At 36.9% G+C, this 21677-nt stretch overlaps 2 protein-coding genes across 5 annotated transcripts in view; both read left to right on the top strand.

Moving 5' to 3' along the window:
- Positions 1–302: 302 nt before the first annotated feature.
- LOC311294035 (uncharacterized protein) lies at positions 303–6699 on the top strand. Its single transcript, XM_084414666.1, has 10 exons — positions 303–383; positions 723–846; positions 934–972; positions 1612–1761; positions 1847–1967; positions 3437–3649; positions 3725–3808; positions 4868–5009; positions 5168–5330; positions 5545–6699. Coding segments are annotated over exons 3-10 (1104 nt in total). The 5' UTR covers positions 303–383; positions 723–846; positions 934–970; the 3' UTR covers positions 5774–6699.
- Positions 6700–6847: 148 nt separating this feature from the next.
- Positions 6848–21677, top strand: part of wdfy3 (WD repeat and FYVE domain containing 3) — a 76632-nt gene continuing 61802 nt past the window's right edge. For 3 of the 4 annotated variants that reach the window (XM_084413517.1, XM_084413518.1, XM_084413520.1), the window contains exons 1-2: positions 11270–11464; positions 19949–20159. In XM_084413517.1, the coding sequence (XP_084269643.1) occupies positions 11436–11464; positions 19949–20159 (240 nt within the window). In that variant the 5' untranslated portion in view covers positions 11270–11435. Of the gene's footprint in view, positions 7050–11269; positions 11465–19948; positions 20160–21677 lie in introns of those variants that run through there. The other variant, XM_084413519.1, reaches the window with a different exon arrangement.

The raw sequence follows: 21677 nt of genomic DNA on the forward strand, positions 1-21677 counted from the left end.
ATAATGTACGTGTGTTGATTGGACATCAGTAGGAACATCCTCTTAAATGACAAGCGCATAAACCAATGAGAGAAACAGATGTTTATGTTTGTGTTATTTTGATATAGACTATGATATGGGCGTGTAAGCTTTCAGACAAATAAACGTTAAAATATATCAATACAATTATTTTCTTTTGCTAATTTATAGATAAATGTGGACGTCTTTTTTATCTAAACGGCAGTCGTGCGTTTGAGTTGACAAGCATATTTGTCCCGCCCACGTGAGCCAACGAGCCAATAAGAAACATTGTATGCTATCTGCGCATGCTAAAGAAAGAAGTAGTCAGGAAGTTCATGCAGTGAATGCATCCATCTGGGCTTACGGGACACTGTCATCTGCAGGTGATCTGCCTTGACACAATGCACTCTTTGCACCGCTAATGTTCTGGTTTCAATACATGTTGAACTATCTTTTACTATGTAGCTAAATCCAAGATACAGTCATTATGTAACAAATGCAATGTCAACCTTGTTTATTTTGATCTGCTTGCGACTTTTCTAATGCATAATCAAGCCTTGCGAATCCTTACGTTTTGAAGAACGTTGTAATGGGAAAGTCTTGCTGTAGACAGCTAACACAAGAGATACGTTGTTAGATACTATACATTATGCACATTGTTATTGTTCTCTTCAATATCAGTAACTCCTTACAAACCTTTACTTTTTTGTCTATTTTAAAAGTAATTGTATTCTGGTGCATTCGTTTGGATAAAGAGAGAAGAGAGCCCACAGACTGTATCTTCATGTAGGAGGCGCTGTTGACATAAAGAATACATACTATCGGGAAAAAAAGTCGTTCTCCTGGGTAGGTTGCTAATAGATTCTGAAATAGTATCTGATTCTATGCATGTACTGTATATTTACTATAATCAGAGTCCTTTTGCTACTCCAGGTATTAGAACTAACAACCAGCAGCTGGCATAAAAATAATGTAAGTATCATGTTAAAATAATGTCATTCAACATACAGGAATCATACAGTTGTTTGAGGTGATTTAATCATTTTATTCAGCAAGGATACATTAAACGGATCAAAAGTGCCAGTAAAGACTATTACAATGTTAAAACGTTTTGAATGCTAAAAGAAAAATCTATTTCAAATAAACGCTAAAACTGTTTCTGTTCATCAAAGAATCCTGAAAAAAAATGCATCACCGTTTCCACATATAATTAAGCAGCACAACCGTTTTGAGTATTGATAAGAAATGTTTCTTGAGCAGTAAATGAGCATGAATGATTTCTGAAGTATCATGCGACACTAAAGACTGAAAATGCTCTACCATTACAGGATTAAATTACATTAAAAAAAAATATATTAAAATAGAAAGTTATTCAAAGTGTATAATATTTCACAATATTACAGTTTTTTTTTATCAAATAAATGCAGCCTTGTTGAGCATTAAAAAATGTAACCAGCAGCTGGCATGAAAAAATTACATAATTATCATGTTAAAATAATGTCATACAACATAGAAGAGTCATAAATAGTTCTTAATATTATTAATGTTCATCATTATACTGAATAATTATACCCTAATGTGATATAAATGATGTTGTTATTTCTGTTTCAGGATTGTATTGAAGTGCTATCTCTCTCTTCCATTGGTGGCAGGGGCATTATTAGTGGGCCTTCCTTACAGTATCTCTCTGGTTGCCCAGTGGCTCTATGGCTGGCCCAGTAAACCAGGGTACCAAAAATATTTAGAGGCTGTCAAACCAAGGTGACACAGCATTAACATTTTGATGCTACTCTACTTTAATTATAGGCTTTTTAAATAATGCCAATGTTTCTTGTACTCCCCGCAGACGCATATACTGCCTGACAAGAGCCGTGCTTGAAATGCTGAAGTATCTGCAGTATGGCAAACTGTATTTTCAGTGGAAACTGTGGTACAGTAATGACAAAAATAACAAGCACTATGTGAAAGTTAGTTCTATTTTTATATATTCCTGTTAATGTTAAGAAAGGGTGTGGTTTATTTAGCCACAGGGCACACAGTGAGCTATACAGTACAAGTCAAGTCACATTTATTTATATAGCGCTTTTTACAATACAGATTGTTTCAAAGCAGCTTTACAGAGATAACAGGAAAAGAATGCAAAAAAGTTTGTTTCAGAGTACAGAGGCACAGAGAGAGAAAGTTTAAGAAACAAAGCTACTATTAGGTCTAAAGGACAGTGATAATTCTTTTAGAGTTTTGTGATGCAACATGAACCGCAATATTAAAATGTTTTGAAAATGTACTTTGTCATGAACTGCTGCGGAGACGCAAAGGCTGTGGATCCAAACGCAGTAGTTTCTTAAAGGAGTAGTTCACTTTAAAATGAAAATTAGCCCATGATTTACTCACCCTCAAGCCATCCTAGGTGTATATGACTGTCTTCTTTCAGATGAATACAATCGGAGTTATATTAATAAACACCCTGACGCTTCTGAGCTTTATAATGGCAGTGCATTGCAACCATCAGATTAAAGCTCAAAAAATGGCATCCATCCATTATTAAAGAACTCCACAGGACTCCAGGGGGTTAATAAAGGCCTTATGAAGCAAAGCGATGAGTTTGTGTAAGAAAAATATTCATATTTAACAGGCTTCAAAAGTAAAATTCGAGCTTCCGGCCAAACGTATACATCAGAAGTAGCGTAGTGCGTCATGGCGTAGTGTAAATATCAGCAGTATGTCACATTACTCACATAAGTTGCGCTTTACACTTAAGTCGAATCCATATGTTCATTTGGCCGGAAGCTAGTTATTTTACTTTATAAAGTTTTAAATATGAATATTTTTCTTACACAAACTCATCGTTCTGCTTCAGAAGGCCTTTATTAACTTTATTAAATAATGGATGCACTTTTTTGAGCTTCAATCTGATGGTTGCAATGTACTGCCAAAGCTCAGAAGCGTCAGGGTGTTTATTAACATAACTCTGATTGTATTCGTCTGAAAGAAGACAGCCATATACACCTAGGATGGCTTGAGGGTGAGTAAATCATGGGCTAATTTAAATTTTAAAGTGAACTACTCCTTTAAGGTTAATCCAAAACCACAGGGCAAACAATCCAGATAGCAACAGGGTCCAAGACACAGGCAAACCGGCAGAAGATCGGGACCATAACACAGGAAACCAGAAAAGCACTCAGATATGCCGTGGTGATACAAACAAGACTTCAGAATGAGTGAGTGAAAACACAGAGCCTATAAAAGACAAACACAAATGAGTTAATCACACACAGGTGGAAGTAATGAGACCTAATGAGTCCAGGCAATGTTGTATGGGAAGTGTAGTTAATGATGGGAAAGCAAAGGAGAAGGGAGGATTGCCCTCTAGTGGAAATCAAGGGCACATTTGTTAATTTCTATTTTACTATTTCATTGTTGTTCTGTTATTTTCTAGGGCATCACCTTTGGTCGCCGAGGGAATAAGTTAGATTTATATTATTCACCAAGCATGGGCCATTCTGATGCTGCTCCTGTACCGGTGGTTGTATTTGTGTATGGAGGAGCCTGGGGTTCAGGAGACCGCTCTATTTACTGCCTGTTAGCCTTACAAATGGCAAAAGAGCTTAATGCCTCTGTAATATGTCCTGATTATTCCATATTTCCAAAGGTAAACCACCTATAAATATTTTTTTATTTACTTTTTTAGTGTGGATTTTTTTTGTAATGTGTGCTGTGTTTTTAGGGAAATGTGTTAAATATGATTCAAGACATCAGTGACAGTTTGCTGTGGGTGAGAGAAAAGGGACATGCGTACAATCTTGATCAGGTAAGTTTCCTGTTCCATGAACTAAACAGAATGTTAAATGTTGTAAAAACTGTTACGATTGCATCACAAATGCCAATTTAACAGTTCAGCATTACTCAATGCACTTTGTAATATTAACTTTTTAATAGTGCTGGGCAAAGATTAATCGCGATTAATCGCATCCAAAATAAAAGTTTGTGTTTGCATAATATATGTGTGTGTACTCTGTATAATTATTTTGTATATATATATAAATACACACATATGCATGTATATATTTAAGATTTTTCATTTATTTATATATAAATTATTTATATTTATATATAATATAAATTATGTACAAATATATATACAGTATATACATGCAAATATTTCTTAAATAAATACATGCATATGTGTGTATTTATATATACAAAATAATTATACAGAGTACACACACATATATTATGCAAACACAAACTTTTATTTTGGATGCGATTAATCACGATTAATCTTTGCCCAGCACTACTTTTTAATGTTTAATATTAGCACTTTAATATTTCAAAGTGCTTTCATTGTACACTACCATTCAAAAGTTTGAGGTGTGTTCTTTTATTCAACAAATATGCATTAAATAAATAGAAAGTGGCAAAGACATTGTTACAAACAATTCTATTTCAAATAAATACTGTTCTTTTGAAATGTCCATTTATCAAGGAATCCTAAAAAATGCATCACGTGTTCCACAAAATTATCAAATGATGTTTCTTGAGCAGCAAATCAGCATATTAGAATGATTTTTGAATGGTCATCTGAAAGTAATGGCTACTGCAAATTCCACTTTGGCATCACAGGAATAAAGTGTACTTTAAAATATATGAAAATAGAAAACAGTTATCTCAATAAATTGTAACAATATGTCACAATATTACTGTTTTTACTGTATGTTTGTGAGCGCAAGTGATTTCTTTCAAAACTAAAAATCTTAGCAACCCCAAACTTTTAACCGGTAGTGTATATTTTCTATGCTATTTTGTAATAAAAGGCTAAATTGATGTAGAAATCTTCATCTAATTGTGAACCTACACTTTTTTAATGCAGGACAACATAATATTAATAGGTCATTCAGCAGGGGCTCATCTGTGTTCCATTACCACACTGTTTCTGGTGAACAATGTTGACGAATTGTTCATTGAGACCAACAAACAGAGAGATCTTGTATCTGCCATTAAAGGAATCATAGGTAAATCAATGCTCCAGATTTATTATGTTTCTTGTATTATGGTTGTTGCTTATTTAGCATAGCGGTTGCCCTGTTCATTTAGTTTGTTTTTAGAAAAAAAACATGATCAAGTAAAGCAATATTTTTCATTCATGTTGTGTTTTTTGTCTTTGTAATAGGTCTGAGTGGCGTTTACAGTATAATGGATCATTATAAGCATGAGAAAATGCGGGCTGTTGAATATGTGTCAACTATGCACAAAGCTATGGATGGTGTGGAGAACTTTGATTATTATTCACCAACATCATTACTCAAGAAATTGAATAAGGATCAGTTGAAACGGTATGACAGTTATTGCATATTTCTATTTACACATTAACAACTGCTGAAGCAGCACTACGTTCATTTGTTTTCTTTGTATCACTATAGTAAACTTGTTAGATTGCCAATGCAGTTTACCAAGGTCACGACCAGTCAGGGTGTTGTCAGAGCAATTCATTATATCATTGTAGAATTAACTGTAAACACTTTATAATTTGCTGTGATTTTCTTGCAGCGTTCCTCCAGTGGGTTTGCTCCATGGAACCAATGACATCATAGTTCCGGCGGAATCATCAGTGATGTTCTCTGAGCTCCTGACTTCTCTTTCTGTCAGTATGTCTCTTTATCTAATACCTAAAATGAACCACACCGAGATGGTCACTGACCTTATGGCTCCAGACAGGCACTTTTACCATTCCGTTTATGGCTGTATTAAACAGGAGTACAGTAAATTTCAGAGTTAGGTTGATTAATATTTTTCATTAGTCATAAAATTACTAATATAATTTTCTAATATGCCAAACAGTCATTATCCTTAAGTCATTATATGTTCTTTAGAGTTTAATTGTAAGTTTACATTCAAGTTCTGATGATGTTTTCCTCTGAAATGTTTAATTTTCCTTCAAAATGTGTTCAATAAGATGAAAACGTTAGCTCTGTGCTTGTTCATTTAAATAAATAAAAATTCTACCTTTTAAGTGTAATTAAATGCAACGAAAAGAGATTGGTCCAGTTAAAACAGGAAGAATTAATGAATAAAGATACAATTATGTTTCGCATTCGAAAATGCAATATGCTTGGAAAAATACTGCATTCTTATACATATATTTTATGTTTACTTGTGTAAATTCTCCTATAATGTTTATTTGAATCATACATAAATGTTTCTCTTTGTGTTCTACTTACAGAATTAGTCATTTGGTTATTGATCTTCTTTTGTTTGTTTGCCATTCACAGTTGATGCCACATGATCTTAGATTGAATAACATATGCTTCAGCTGTGCATGCTGTAGAAATGTTATTGATTTATATTTGCTTTTGTCATGACTGATGAAATGTTGTTGCCAAGAACACAATTATGTTCCTAATCGGGTGTTAGACCAGCATTGAATATTCACCTTATAAGTAAACTGCTCCTTATTGTGGGAGCATATGCTTATGATATCTTAGGAATGTAAAATGGATGTAACATAAATTTATAGCACAGTTGTATGATTTATTATTATTGAGAAACGTGTTTGATTAAATATACATGTATTTCAAGTGAATATTACATATTGATTGCACTGAAACTGTAACATCCACATCAGCATCATGTAAAATTGACATTCCTTTCTTATTTTACTGCTGTGGCAGTAAAGTGCATTAAACAAACACTATAAATTCTGACAGATTGGCCTTCGATTATTGCCTGACCAGAGTAAAAATTTAAACGCAGAGCTGCATCGTTGTGGCCAGCAGGAGTCGCCGTTTCCCGTGTAATTAAAGTACTACAGCGAGCACTGGGAGGCAGCGTCTCCCACACCGCTGAGATCTGAAGTAGTGCTGGAGCTGGGACGAGCTCAAGCCTGTGTTGTTTGGGATGTCGAGGATTAAATATGGCCACTAGCTAGCTCATCTAACAGAACCAGTAACCGTTTCAGAAAGCACTGGCATCACCCGTGAAATATGGATGGGAAGAGCGCAAGAGGATCTCTTTAGAGCGCTTCTCACTGACGCTTGAACACATCGGCTGGTCTGGTGAGTTCTCATGGATATGCGGATACACTGGAGACATGCAAAACACATACACACTGCCCAGTGGCGCTAGCTTCCTTCCTTCCAAAATACAGCTTTCTTTCTTTGCATCTTTCTAGAAATGTAAATATGTTATTCGGTTTATATAAATGGCATTCAATGCAATCCAGCTGTGTGAAAATGAAGCGCACAGCTCGGCATGTATTGGTTGTGTGTAGCCGGGGCTGGCTAGCTGTGGCTAGGAGAGGAGGACTCCGCTAGCCTGTTAGCTGCTGGCAAATAACCACTCATGTGGAGAAAATTCACAAATACGATCGTTTATTATTGTTTACCTAGAGTTAATCATATGCATGATTATTATGACTTATTTTGAGGTTATTTAGGTTATGTTTGGTGAGCTGTAATTGTCGTACTGTCACTGAAGATATCGCCTCATCCCGACTGTATTGAATTTTATTTGTGGTTCATGTCAGTTTGTAATATAATAATAATATGTTGTTTTCTAGTCTGGTTCATGTGTGTTGCTACTCGCTCAATGTTGTTCCTATTTTCCTTTTCCTATTTTCACGTGATGGCCGTTATTTATTTTTCTTCCCCCCCCCCCGTTAAATTCTAATTAGCCTAGGGTGTCTATTTTATAAAGCGTGTATAACGTAAACATTACCTTTCTCTGTTTTTTACGGCATATGTGGTAAAGTCTGTGTAGTGTTGACTGTCCGGCTGATAATGTACCCCAATTTCCCACACTGGATCAGTTGTCTGTCCGTTTGTCTGTCTATCTATCTAACGTTACACAGGGACACTCATGAAGGCTGAAACTAATCCCAGTAAATCATCATTCAAGTTGTGATATGGATATGGAGGCCATGGTGAATTATTGGGACACGGTGTAATGGTGAAGTGGTGGACAGCTGCATCAGGTAGAGGTCATGGACTCATGAACAGCTGTGTGTGGCCTTCATACCTCCAGGCTGCTCATGCCATTTAATTTGTGTTGTGTGTTTTGGTGAGGGTATACAGAACTGTGAATAAGATAAGAGACAGACTATTATTGTGGTTTTATTATATCAACACACCATCCTTGTATTGTGCAAGTCATTCAACCTGTGATTTTATCCCAGGGCCATCATAATATTGGCTTGGGGCCAAATCAGTCGATCATGACATAATTGCCCCTATTTAGAGGCTATAAACCTTTTCAGTTTTTCTTTACTTTTACTATTAAACCTTGTTTGACTTTGTCACTGTCTTAACTCATTAACGGAACAATGTAAATTTAAATGTCATTCCATGATGGTATTACAGTAGCTAGTGCATCACATTTAAAGGGTTAGTTCACCCAAAATTTTTAATTCTGTTATTAATTTCTCACCCTAATGTCGTTTTAAACCTGTAAGACTTTCGTTCATCTTCGAATACAAATGAATATGTTTTTAATAAAATCTGTGCCAGTTCTGTCCCTCCATTGAACTACCACTTTGATGCTTCAAAAAGTTAATAAAGAGATCGTAAAACGAATCCATATGAATTGAGCGGTTTAGTCCAAATTTTCTGAAGAGACAAGAGACTTTATATGATGTACAGATTGAATTTAGGCTTTTATTCACATATAAACATTGATCAGCGAACATAAACAGATGCTCAACCCAAACCTCTTGCAGAAGCTCAAACGTGCTGCAACATGAGAATGAACCTCATTGGTTCTTGCAGAAGCTCAAACGTGCTGCGTAACACGAGAATGAACCTCATTGGTTCTTGCAGAAGCTCAAACGTGCTGCGTAACACGAGAATGAACCTCATTGGTTCTTGCAGAAGCTCAAATGTGCTGCGTAACACGAGAATGAACCTCATTGGTTCTTGCAGAAGCTCAAACGTGCTGCGTAACACGAGAATGAACCTCATTGGTTCTTGCAGAAGCTCAAACGTGCTGCGTAACACGAGAATGAACCTCATTGGTTCTTGCAGAAGCTCAAACGTGCTGCGTAACACGAGAATGAACCTCATTGGTTCTTGCAGAAGCTCAAACGTGCTGCGTAACACTAGAATGAACCTCATTGATTCTCGCACGTCAGACGAACATGCTTGAGCTTCCGTTTACCACAACTGATGTGTGAGTTGATGAATGTTTATTTGTGAATAAAAGCCTAAATTCAATCTGTTCATCATATAAAGCTATCGTGTCTCTTCAGAAAATTTTGACTAAATCGCTCAATTCATATGAATTAGTTTTGCAATCTCTTTATGAACTTTTTGAAGCGTCAAAGTGACAATTGCGTAGCTTTCGATGGATGGACTGAAAGCTCTCAGATTTCATCAAAAATATGTTCATTTTTCCGAAGATGAACTAAAGAATTACTGGTTTGAAACGACATGAGGGTGAGTAATTAATGACTGAATTTTCATTTTTGGGTGAACTATGCCTTTAAGATTTAGCCCAAGTCATTTAGTAAACCTAATGTACAAAATGTGTGTGAGTTCACACAGGATGTATAGCTAAAGGTATGTTGCTTGATAATGTCTCGTGCAGTGGACTTCCAGGGTATTTGACCATCTTAAGTGAGATTCGCACGCAAGGGAGCATTAGTGTTCAGTCTAGCATAAGAAGCCAGTGTACATCAATATCTCTTTACAGGAAATGGAGATGGGAAATGTACACATACTCAATACTACAAAGTTTGGCTAAAATGAATTTAGTTAATGTTCTGTGCTTAATGCTCTGGATTTCTTTTTTTATCAACCCAATTAACTTCAGGTTTAGTTTCTGTGCAGCTGTTTTCAAGTACATATGTAAAAACAATGTTTAAATGCCATTATTATCATGGCTCACATAACAAAAAGAGCCATTTATTTTCATATTAAAACATTTATTACTAAATGTAGGGACTTTCAGTATTACTAAACATATCAGTTGGAATATTTCTATAGTAACACACACATATGTGTGTATGTGAAACTATGATCATTTATTTTTATATTTATTTCCATATGTGACCCTGCATCACAAAACCAGTCTTATGTTGCACGGGTATATTTGTGGCAATAGCCAACAAAACATTGTATGGGTCAAAATTATAGATTTTTCTTTTATGCCAAAAATCATTAGGATATTAAGTAAAGATCATGTTCCATGAAGATATTTTGTAAATTTCCCACCTTAAATATATAAAACATTTATTTTTGTGAATGGATGCAGCACTATCGCCAATAGAAATGGACAACTTTAAAGGCGATTTTCAGATTCCAGATTTTCAAATAGTTGTATCTCGGCCAAATATTGTCCTATCCTAACAAACCATACATCAATTGAAAGGTTATTTATTAAGCTTTCAGATGATGTATAAATCTCAATTTAAAAAAAATTACACATAAGACTGGTTTTGTGGTCCAGGGTCACATATGTTCTGTTGTGATACCTAAAACTATACCTAGGTGTCATTCTAAATGAATGTTTTGTCAAGTGAAGTGAGTCGTGCTCGCTGCTCGGTGTGTATTATTGAGCCAGTGAATCAGCACTCAGCGTCACACATTACACATGTGATATTTTACACAATTCAAACTTCAAGCTGTTCGTACTGTTGACCAATTGACATTGTTGGAAACATGACTCGCATATATGCGAAGAACTTTAGCCGAAGCGTTTTGTGTCATGAATCGGTGCCAGTAAAACCCTTCTACAGATTAAGCGTCACCTCTGTGCTTTTTGAACAAAGCTTCTCTTCATTAATGTCGTTGTGAGCTGCTTTTGATCTTTATGTCCTCAGACTGTTCTTCAGTGCTTTGCTGCAATCAGATTTTCTAAGTGCCGTTATTGTTTTCATATCTGTTTGTAATATTTGAATCTTCAGTGATAGCTCATGTTTGCACTGGATTGTAGTTGTTGGATATTTTCGAGTGGTTCAGGTTATTTAGTAGGTAATGTTCCAGTGTTCAGCAGTGTGTAGCCTAATTCCTCAATATCAGATGACTGACTTCCCCTTTTCGAAATATCCAGAGCTAGACTAGAGTCATTACCCTGATCTGTTGATCGATTTTAGTTTTTATTTTACAACGTGATCATTTCATAACCACCATCTGCTCTTTAAATGTTATCGATGAATCCCCCTGTACTGCCGATTTGGTATCTCCTGGTATGACACTGGTCACCCCCCCCCATGATGTACCCACGTGGTAGAGCTGGTGACAGGGAGGATCAGCTGTGCCAGTCCCTGCAGGCTTGGCTCTCTGGTACACACACAGGTCTCCTGGCAGTGCCAGCAAAGAGCGTGAATCGGCACTCGCTCCCACAGCGTCCTCTGCCTTCTCTCATTTTCCTAGTCGACACGGCACAAATTACAAAGGGTTGTTTTCTCAGCAATCTCTGGATCTAAATTACCTCTGTAACAACGAGGGATGCTTGCAGAGCACCGGGAGAACAGTAGGTATGGAAAAAAAACATGTTTGATCAGTGTGTCTCCATGGCGACAATGCGTTTGTTTACAGTTTAGAGCCTTGTGTCATGGATTTATTTGCTGCGATGGTGGTCTTGAAATGGCTTCTTACTTTCTGCTGAGGTTTCTGGCAACGCTTCGGTTAGAGAATCACACATTTCTGAATGCCACGTGAAATTCTTGTATAATTAAAGGCTGTTGAAGGTATAACAGATGAGTAGGCAAATGACAGATGGCACAGCTAGTGAAGCGATGGTGGCGTTTCTCCCGAAGGAATGATGGTGTGGAGCAACAAGAGGTTGCTGAGAGTTTCAGATGTAAGAAAGGGTTAGATCTCATTTTTTTGAAGTAATAAGCTGCTTGCATCATGCACTGTGGGCGTAAATGTTTTCATCACTGCTTCATCCTGGCAGAATTGTGATTTTTGAAGACTTCAAGCACCTGGTTTCTGGCTGCTCATTGCGAATCAGGTCAAGACACGTTTGAAACCAAGGGCTTCATTAGACTCTGACTCATTCAACACTGTTTACACAGGAAGGGCTCTTGACTTCAAGAGATAGATGTTGATTTGGGTGTGAGGTAACCAGTGATGGTGGTAAATGCTAAGATTATTATTTTGGACCATGTCACTTCAGCTTGTTACTGTTCACAGTTATTACGTCACCAGTTTATGTCGTCCTCCCCAGATTTAAACAGTGATTTAATGACTTTTGAGAAGATTTCACCTAAATGGGGATTAAAGGAGGTTTTTGCAGGACAAAAAGTTGTATTATCTTTGTTCATGTGTAAAGATGACCTAAAGGTTTCAGTCTAGATAAGTAGTAGGTTGTCAATCATCAGGTTGGAGTTGGAATGCTAAATTACTGCTACCTAGCCTGCATGATGTCACCTGTGGTGAGATGAATTTCACAGGAGATTGTTACTATACTCCATTTAGAAACAATAACAACATTGCAACTTTATTTTCAGTAAACTTTTTTGCCTTTGTGCTGGTTTTGTTGAGTGTTGCAGTGTTGATATTCTTCTTGTATTGAGCACTGCATATGCACTTCTTGTTGACTCTTGAGGGTTAGAAGTGCTTGACTTGTATTGCTTAAGTATAATGAAACTAAATATTGGAGGTTGCTTTGGTTCAAAATGTATGTTCTTGCTTGGCATCTTCCAAGAACTTAAAAATTATAAATGTGGTAATTCGTTGCTATTGGTAAATCTGTCCAACAACCTTGTAATAGTGCTCTAATGTTTAAAGGTTTGGTTAGTTAGAATTTTTATTTTATTTTATTTTTTTGTGAAAGAAAGAAAGACATTTATTTAGAAAGGATGCATTAAACTGATTTATAATGTTACAGATTATTTATATTCTATTGATCTTTCTATTCATCAAAGAATCCTGAAAGAATGTATCTCTATTTCCACAAAAATATGAACTTTCTGATAATACATTTTACTTGAGCACCAAATCATCATATTAAAATTATTTCTGAAGGATCATGTGACACTGAAGATTGAAGTAATGTCTGCTGAAAATGTAGCTTTGTCATTCCAGGAATAAATTACATTTTAAAATATATTCAAAAAGATTTTTTTTTTTTTTTTTTTTTTTAGCTACTAATATTTCACAATATTACTGTTTTCACTGTTTTTGGTGAGCGTAAAGCATTAATATAGTTCCAACCCCAAACTTTTGAATCAGAGTCAATAAGACAGTTGGGCTAGCTTTTTTGTTATTTTGCTTCGTTTATGTTTTTTAATCAGTTACCTCACAGTATGGCTACGCATAATTAAATAGTTTGAAATAGAATTAAATCATTTGTTGTTGTATAGACTAGACATTAATTTGTTGATTTATACATTTTAAGTTAACTGCTGGCACATTGAAAGAAAAAAACAAAAATAACAAATTAAGTTTGGGGTTAACTATACTTTTAATGTTTTTTTTTTTATTAATGTTGATTATTTTTTTAATAATAAATTTTTTTTTTTTTGGAATTATACTCTAAATGTCATTGAGTCATTCATTCTTCCGATTTGTTCAAACGGCTGATTCATTGAGAAATTAAGTAAATGGCTCTCTTTATGAATGGGTATTTAGCTTATGTTTCCATTCAAAGTTGCGAATTTAACTTATGTGCAAAATTGGAATAGCGCATAAAACATTTGCGAATAAAGCACCATTTCCATCCAGTAAGCCAGAGAGAACAAAATCGTCACTTCCTGATAAACTGCCGCTAAATACTCGCGCCTCAGAGCGCGTAGACGAAATGCAATAAAGTTATCTTGCTTTTAGAGGGATTCCTGCTGTTTGGGAAAGCAGTTGTGTAAGACAGTTCTGGCAGGTAATTATACCGATCCACTATGGTGCATTGTAGTAAAATTTGCATCAGCATTTCAGATGAGCAAAATGTCAAAATAACATGATGCTTTGCAACAAGAACAGTCTAGTGGTTAGTCCAGTTATGCCGTCCCATTGCAAAGTCTTTTTTGATGCGCATCGGGGTATTGATTCTGTAATTGTGTTTCCATCGTAGTTTATGTGCATGTTTTCTCATCGGATAAAAAGTTTGTGCACATTTTTAGAATTTGTTCATCTTGGCGTTTCCATCCAGCATTTAAAAAAAAAACGATATCCCAAAATGCGCATAAAAACAGGTGGGTGGAAACATAGCTATTGAATCATTGGTTCACCTGATTGATTCACTCAAAACACGTATTCATTCAGAAACGTAGCACCCAGTGTGGTTTTAAAACTTGCTTGTTTAAAGCTTGGCTTTACAGTGAATATAGGGAATATGATACTTAACAAGTGCTTTTAAATTTGCTGACAAATTAGAAGTACTTTCATAGTGTGAAAAATAACTGCTTTACATGAAAATGTCATCTGTAAAATCATAGTACCTAACAGATAGACTTGTGCCAATATATCACTGAAAAAGTCTCAACTAGCAGAATACAACGAGCATATTTGTTTCAGTTAGAGGCCAAACTATACCAAAGTATTTGTATAAAAAATAGCCACTGACATACATGTAAACCATATACCACGTTTTGGTTTGTAACCGCGAAACCTTAGTAAACCATAGTAGATCATATCTTTATTTAGAGCAAGTGGTCTCGAACGAGCCCAGAGCCAACATAAGACAATGCGTAGATTGTGGAGTGACATGCCATGCTGCTTGGCTAAGGCTATAGAACTTCCGCGATCATGACGCCGTCATTTGAAAATTCAACCAATGAAAAAGGCTGAATCCGAAATCACCACCTAAACCCTCATTCACTATTCCCCACGTTAGTCCACTGAAGGAGTGAATGAAAAGGAGAGAGCGAATTCGGACAGCCGTTGAGCGTACATCGATTGTACACCCGTTATTACAGTGCAATGTGGGATTGAATAAGTGCACTCAATAATGTCCACTATGGTTTCGGACACCACTACAAATGCCCTATTTAAGGGTAAAGGGGGCGATTTCGGATTCAGCCTAGATCTCGGGTGTTGTGAGTGAATATAGTGGTATTAGGGATGTGCAGAGACCCATCGGACACTGTTTTACAGCTGGAGCGCGCATGGATTGGTTTGATCGCTCAGGTTGACAGGTCTTGATTTGCCATGCGCCATAGAATAGGAGCACACATTGGAAGATAAATTGGTTGGTTTTAATTAATAATTAAAACCAACCACAATTAACCACACTCCTTGGTTAATTTTGTTTAGAAATAAACGGCTAGCCTACCAATCCATTGCAAGGCTTGAAGACATTACTGTAAGTACTGCACGCTCAGGTCATTTTTCCTTGTGTGTCTGCTGCACGTGTTTTGCGCATGAGCCGCACGTGCCTCAAAACTACGCACTTAACAATGACCTTGCTTTATCGACCACCGACAAGTTTATTGACATTTTTGACATGATTATTGACAATTAATCAATCGTCGATTAATCGTAGACATCCATAGTAGGAACTCAGGTTTATATGTGTTCAGGAATCCAGTGGGCTTTTTCCAATCGAGACAGCTGACACTGTCGCCTGTTGTTGACTTGTAGCCTCTATTCAGTGGGAAATGTTCCCCTCACTTCTGCATTTCCATCACCCATAACAGTGGCAGAGATGTGGGGTTTGTGTTTACGTCACTCAATATTCCCAAGAGTCTTTGAAAGGCTTTGAGGAGGCTGAAGCGGTGCCTTTTTTCTCTCTCCGAACAGTCCTTCGGAGCTTACTTTGCTTTCTCAGACAGTCATTGGAGCTGGCAGCCCTCTAAGAAATGCCATGAAAGACTTAAAGCGTAAAAGGCTTAGCCACATTTTACTGAAGATTTCATGTCCCAGCAACCTTACTCCCCACGGATTATTCATTGAGGAAGGACACATAGACTAAGGTGAATTCAATGTTTTTTTTCATTTTCGAAACACCTGTTAACAATTATAGTTCAAGTTACACCTTGTTGCAACCACTGTCTAAGCACAAAAGCATGTTTTATGTTCAAACACAAAAACAGCGTCTACATTTGTAGTGGCGGACAGTTTATTTCATGATAAATAAAATGAAGGGCAAAAGGATTGATTTCTTCTTCTTTCTTTTTTTTGTGTGCCTCCCTGAGTCTACTTCTGAAGTGCTGACTTATTTTTTTGTTGTTGCTGTAACACAAAAGGGTGAAACTCAAGAAAAAATTACCTTCACAAATGTTCACTTAGCCTTTCAGGGCTTCTGTACTGATATCAGCCATTCAAGCACAACATTTCTGTTTCTCTCATCTCTTGATTTCAAAGTTTAAAAACAGTTTTCATATTTGCCATAATTTGCCACACATACTGAGTCCCATGCAATTGGCGATTTCATGATTGAGAATGATTACTCAACTAATGCAAGCATTCAAGGCTCATCTATCTTAGTACAATAATTGTTGTTATTTATCATTTAAATGTCTTTTTCCCCATGGATTTATTGCTCTGTTTCGGATATAATGATTTGTACTTTGGGGACGATGTGCTCCCCCAATGTCCATAGTATGGTATGATGGGGGTGCTTTACAACTGCCATAGATAAGAAAGGTCTGGAATGGTAAAGAACGACTGGTCCTCATTAACATTTACATGACCTGATGTTTATGTTGTCTTTACCAGTAGGAGGCCAAAGCATTTGTATGTCAATTTTAAGAGCGTTACTGTTATGTCTAGCTGATTTGTATTTCTTATGTTGGATTAAAGGGGTCATATAATGCCATTTTTGTACAAGCTATTATGATTCTTTAGGGTCTAAATGAAAAGTTTGTAATACACCTTAATTAAAAATTCTCATTAGTATTGTAAGAAAACACAAATTTTACCTGGTCAAAAACAGCTCTGTTTTCAGCACGCCATTAAAGTGCATGTGTCTTTAAATGATAATGAGCTTTGCTCACCCCGCCCCTCTGTTCTGTGCGTACACAGTTTGTAATAACACAATAACCATAACGCGTTGTTCATTATAAATTTGGGATTAGGAATTATATTGAGAACGTTGTACATAGAAAACATGCCGTAATGTACCCTGAGTGTAAACCTTAGCCGCATTCATCGTGAAGCGTGCAAGCGATTTGCAAAGATTAATATAAAGTTAATAAAACGTTACACTCACTTCTTCTGGAGGTGCAGCAGGAACACGAATAGTTGGTACCGATCCTTTTTTCAGGAGCAGCTTCTTAGCAAACCAGCTTTATACTGACCCTCGTTTATAAAGCAGTCTGGTGAGAAATGATTTGCGCAAACATGAAAGCATTGACTTTGAATGTGGGGAATATTCCCTTCGAAAACAAAACTCAGCCACTGCGTCTTCAGCGGTTCGGATTTAGGAACATCAAAATGACTGCTGTGTTCGTTATTGCACCCAAGAACAGAACACCACAATCGCTTAGACGCCATTCTGCTCCAGCGTATCAACAATGGTGGACTATGATGACAGCTCGCTCAGGGCGGGTCTGTGTTGAAACGCTGCTGTCAATTAACAATCGTGGGAGGGGCGTCCGACCGTGTGACGTCACATGGTCAGACGGCTCGATTTGAGACGGGGGAAAACATATAAGGAGATTAAAAAAAGACCACTGGATGGATTTTTATCATTATATGATGGTTGTGTACAGGCACTGCCAACACACATTTCAGTACAATCAACTTGTAAAAGTGCATGAACCATTATATGACCCCTTTAAGAAATAATTAATGGTGTCTTGAGAGCTCAGCATTCTTGCTATTATAACAATCATAATGGTGACTGAAATCTGAGAAACTAGTAATTAAGCTTTGAATGTTTAATGACTAGGAAAAGGAACTGCTCTTGATGTATAAACACCGTTGTACTTTCTTACTCAGCAGAAATCATAGTACTTGAGGTGTTTATCTTGCAATTGGTTCTGTACCTGAAATTTAGAATGATTGGGTTGCAAAACCACAATTGACTATTGGCCACATGAGAGAAATGCTAAGCAATTTTTGTTTTACACAGGGCACAGGGCCTTTTTAATTACATTTATCTCACCTAAATGTAAGCTCACTCTATGTAGGCTATTTGTGTTTTTACAATGGGTTAACTTTGTTGCGTCTGAGTTTACACACAGCACAATGAAGCTTGATTTCAACCTTGAATTGAATTTACAAAGTAAACAAGAACAAATTACAAGCTGAAGTACGAATAAATAAAAGAATACAAATGAAATAAAGAGTGCTTTAAGGTTTTTCAGGTAGGTCTAACAGTGTTCAGGTACAGGAACACTACAGAAATTGAATAAATTGAATGTTTCATTAAATATAGATGAATTCTTCTCGCTATCTTTTGTTCTCTTATTAACATTAATGTCAGACTGCAGCAGGTTTATTACGCTGCTGTCACATTAAGCGCTAATGCAGGGATTCAATGTACTGATACACGTGTTTTCTTTCTATTTCTTTCTACTATTTACGTTCACTTAAGTCTTAAGACATAGTTTTGTGCATTTCTGACCATTTAAGCGCAATAAGCCGCGAAAAAGCACTCAGTTTGGTACTCACGAGCTGTTTGAGAGGCGATTTTATGTAGAGCGCACAGTAAAACGTCTCTCAGAAAGCATGTGAGCACTACTAAATGCTTTAAAATAAAAAAGGCCTTGTATCGCAGCGTGAAGCTCTCTTGTACAGACAATGTGGTGACGTGAAGCCATGTGCGCATTTTGAAAGTGAAAGAGAAGATGCAGTAGCGTTGAATCACAGAAAGTTGTCAAATTACTGATTTGACCTGATAATCTGTGTGGATTAATTTGCTCATTCAACCAGCTAATTGAATAAATGTTTGTGGGAATTTCCCGCTTTAAAAGTGTGAAACCTGCAGCGATTGTATAAATTGATGCACAATACCCTTACCCACAATCCTGGGCCATGTGTGGCATTTAGCAACTTTATAATTGTTCAAGTTTGGTCTGCTTCGATGAATGGACAGTTTTGGATTATTAAAACAATTTTACTGAATCACAATGCCATAAAATCTTTCTTGTGGTCTGAGCAGACACATTAGAATAATAATAATAATAATAACCATTTGTTACATGGAATAATATCCAAAAATTCAGGAGCCTGGATACAGCGCAGGTATTTTTAGTTAGATGGATGCAGTCACTGTTGCTCTGGATCGTCTCATGTTTCCCGCCTTCAAGTGTTGCTGACTTTCTCAGTTGCTGTAGATGTCTGCGGTTGTTCCCGTCTAAGAATCTGCTTCAACTCACAGATGTTAAGCTTTTTGCTGAGGGCATTGCTGAAACATAAATGTTTTATAACAGCACCTAACTGGCTCAAGCAAATGTCTGTCAGATGCGTGTCCTATTTTCCATGTGCTCGCCAGCTTCAGCAGATGATGTAAAGTTATTGTGTGGCTTCTTTGTTTTCCCTAAATTCTGTAACCATTACCCAGTTGGATCTGATTCATGACTCACTGTGTGGAGCACAGCAAGACATAGGAAGAGAACCGTTTGTCAACACTGTTTGTCCAGGAAGCAATGCTTGATCACAGGAAATAAAATAAATAAATGATAATAATAACTGAAAGAAAACAATTGATACAATTTTTATGAAGTATACCAATAGCCCAGGGGCCTCCTGTCAAGTGATACAAATTGTCTGTATGTACAGTTATATACGAGTCTTGTTGCTTTATACTTAGATAGTTAAGTTTGCCTTTATCACCGTGTCCTTGAAATGAACCCGAATAATATCTTGGATCCAGTTTTGTTTGCATGTCCTGCAGTATTTCTGTACCTGCAGCAGAGGAACTCCGACAGAAGCAGTTCACTGCAAAAAATAAACAGGCTGAATTTGATCTGCAATTTGAAGCTAGCATATCACGTCACATTAGAAGTGGACTTTTACAGTCGACGATCAATTTCCCTGACATCTTGTTATTTTTCCTCCTCCTCCTCCCCCTCCCCTTTTCATTTCCTCCATTTCACAAAACCTCTCTTTTATCTGTGTGTCTGCTCTCTCAGGGCTGGCTTCGGCCTCAAGAAGCCTCTAAAGATGAATATGGTGAAGAGGATCATGGGGAGGCCGCGGCAGGAGGAGTGCAGCCCGCAGGACAACGCGCTGGGACTCATGCACCTGCGCCGCCTCTTCTCCGAGCTCTGCCACCCGCCGCGCCACATGACACAAAAGGAGCAGGAGGAGAAGCTCTACATGATGCTGCCTGTTTTCAACCGGGTGAGAGAGAGAGAGAGAGAGAGAGAGAGAGAGCTGTTTACTTAAAGAGACAGCATCATCACCTAATATGCATCAGGATAATGCGATTTATTCATAAGAGGCAGACTGAATGTAGAGGGATTCACAAAGATACAGCCTCTCAAGCCAAAATGCATTAAAAGAAGTGACAAGTGTAATAGACACGATTGTATTGCACTGCTAATGCTAAATGTAACCCGTGGTGACTTTTATTTATTTATTGTTTTGTTACCATTAAACGTCAGTTTAGAGATTACTTTTCTTGCTTACATTTTCTCAGGCCCCACCATTAAATAAAACTATTATAAATTTAGTTTGTTTTGCGGCGTATCTTTATCAAAAAACAATTAAATTCTTATTTATATTCTAAGATTATTATACTATGTTTTTCATTAAAGCTGCAGTCCATAGCTTTTTTGGGTTAAAGTACATAACCAGCCAGTGTTCAAAACTATCTGCTTGCCTTAGCTCGATTCAAAACGGTAAGCTTGTAATAATGTTTTTAATGCCAGTGGTACTGGTGGATTTCCACGGGAAATTCGAGCATGTCTTTGTGTCATTACGTCACATGTGTACACCTAAAGAAGATGTCCTGGCTAGTAGGCTATATTGCGTGCGAGGATGTTGAGGATGTTGGAGGTGGAGATTTATAGCCTTTTCTCACAGCACTTGATATAATTAAACTTAACAATTTGATGGCGGATCCAGAAAGGTTCAAACGACAATCACCAGTGACAACTAGAGATTCACCCGAACAAACGCTAAAGACTTCGGACTTCATAGAAAAAAAAGAGACTGCAGCCGGCCCATGCGAAACAAGGATACATATCGGAAGGGCATTACATGTAAGTTAGTCACGCAATGCTGATGTTGTTAACATTAACAATTTGAGGACAAAGTATCATTTGCACAGTTTGACGTGATATGATAAGCAATCGTTAGATTTAATCGGCGTGATTTACTGCAATGCTTTTTTCCCTTACTTGGTCAGACTCAGAACAAAAGTGGATGTTACTTACTTGTTCAGACGACATTTCCCGGTGAAAATTCTTATGTTGGTCCAAATACTTCCAAAAAGTAGAATCTGTGATTGCGAATGACAGTCTACACACCGGCGCAGTGATTGACAGCCTCACATTCTCCTCAAAACATTGTATTCATCCGCGCTGTGCCGTGCCGAAGCACAACGCACGCGAATAACTGCAATTGCAGATTTCGAACAGAGATGGCGACAAAGAGGGAAAACTACGGACTGCAGCTTTAAATATTCTTTCTGAAAAAGAGAAAAATTTACAACAAATCATTAGTTATAATTGCACTGATAGCTGGAAATTGTAAAGCTATAATGTGACCGTGACAGCTGTAAATTTCATAATAATTTTTGCTGAAAATCTAAATTTTTACACTACTGTTCGCAAGTTTGTGGTCAGTAAGAATTTTCTGGGGGAGAATTTAATACTTTTATTCAACAACAAGGATGCATCAAATTGATCAAAAGTG

This window comes from Rutilus rutilus, assembly GCF_951802725.1.
Source record: "Rutilus rutilus genome assembly, chromosome: 7".
NCBI lineage: Eukaryota > Metazoa > Chordata > Actinopteri > Cypriniformes > Leuciscidae > Rutilus > Rutilus rutilus.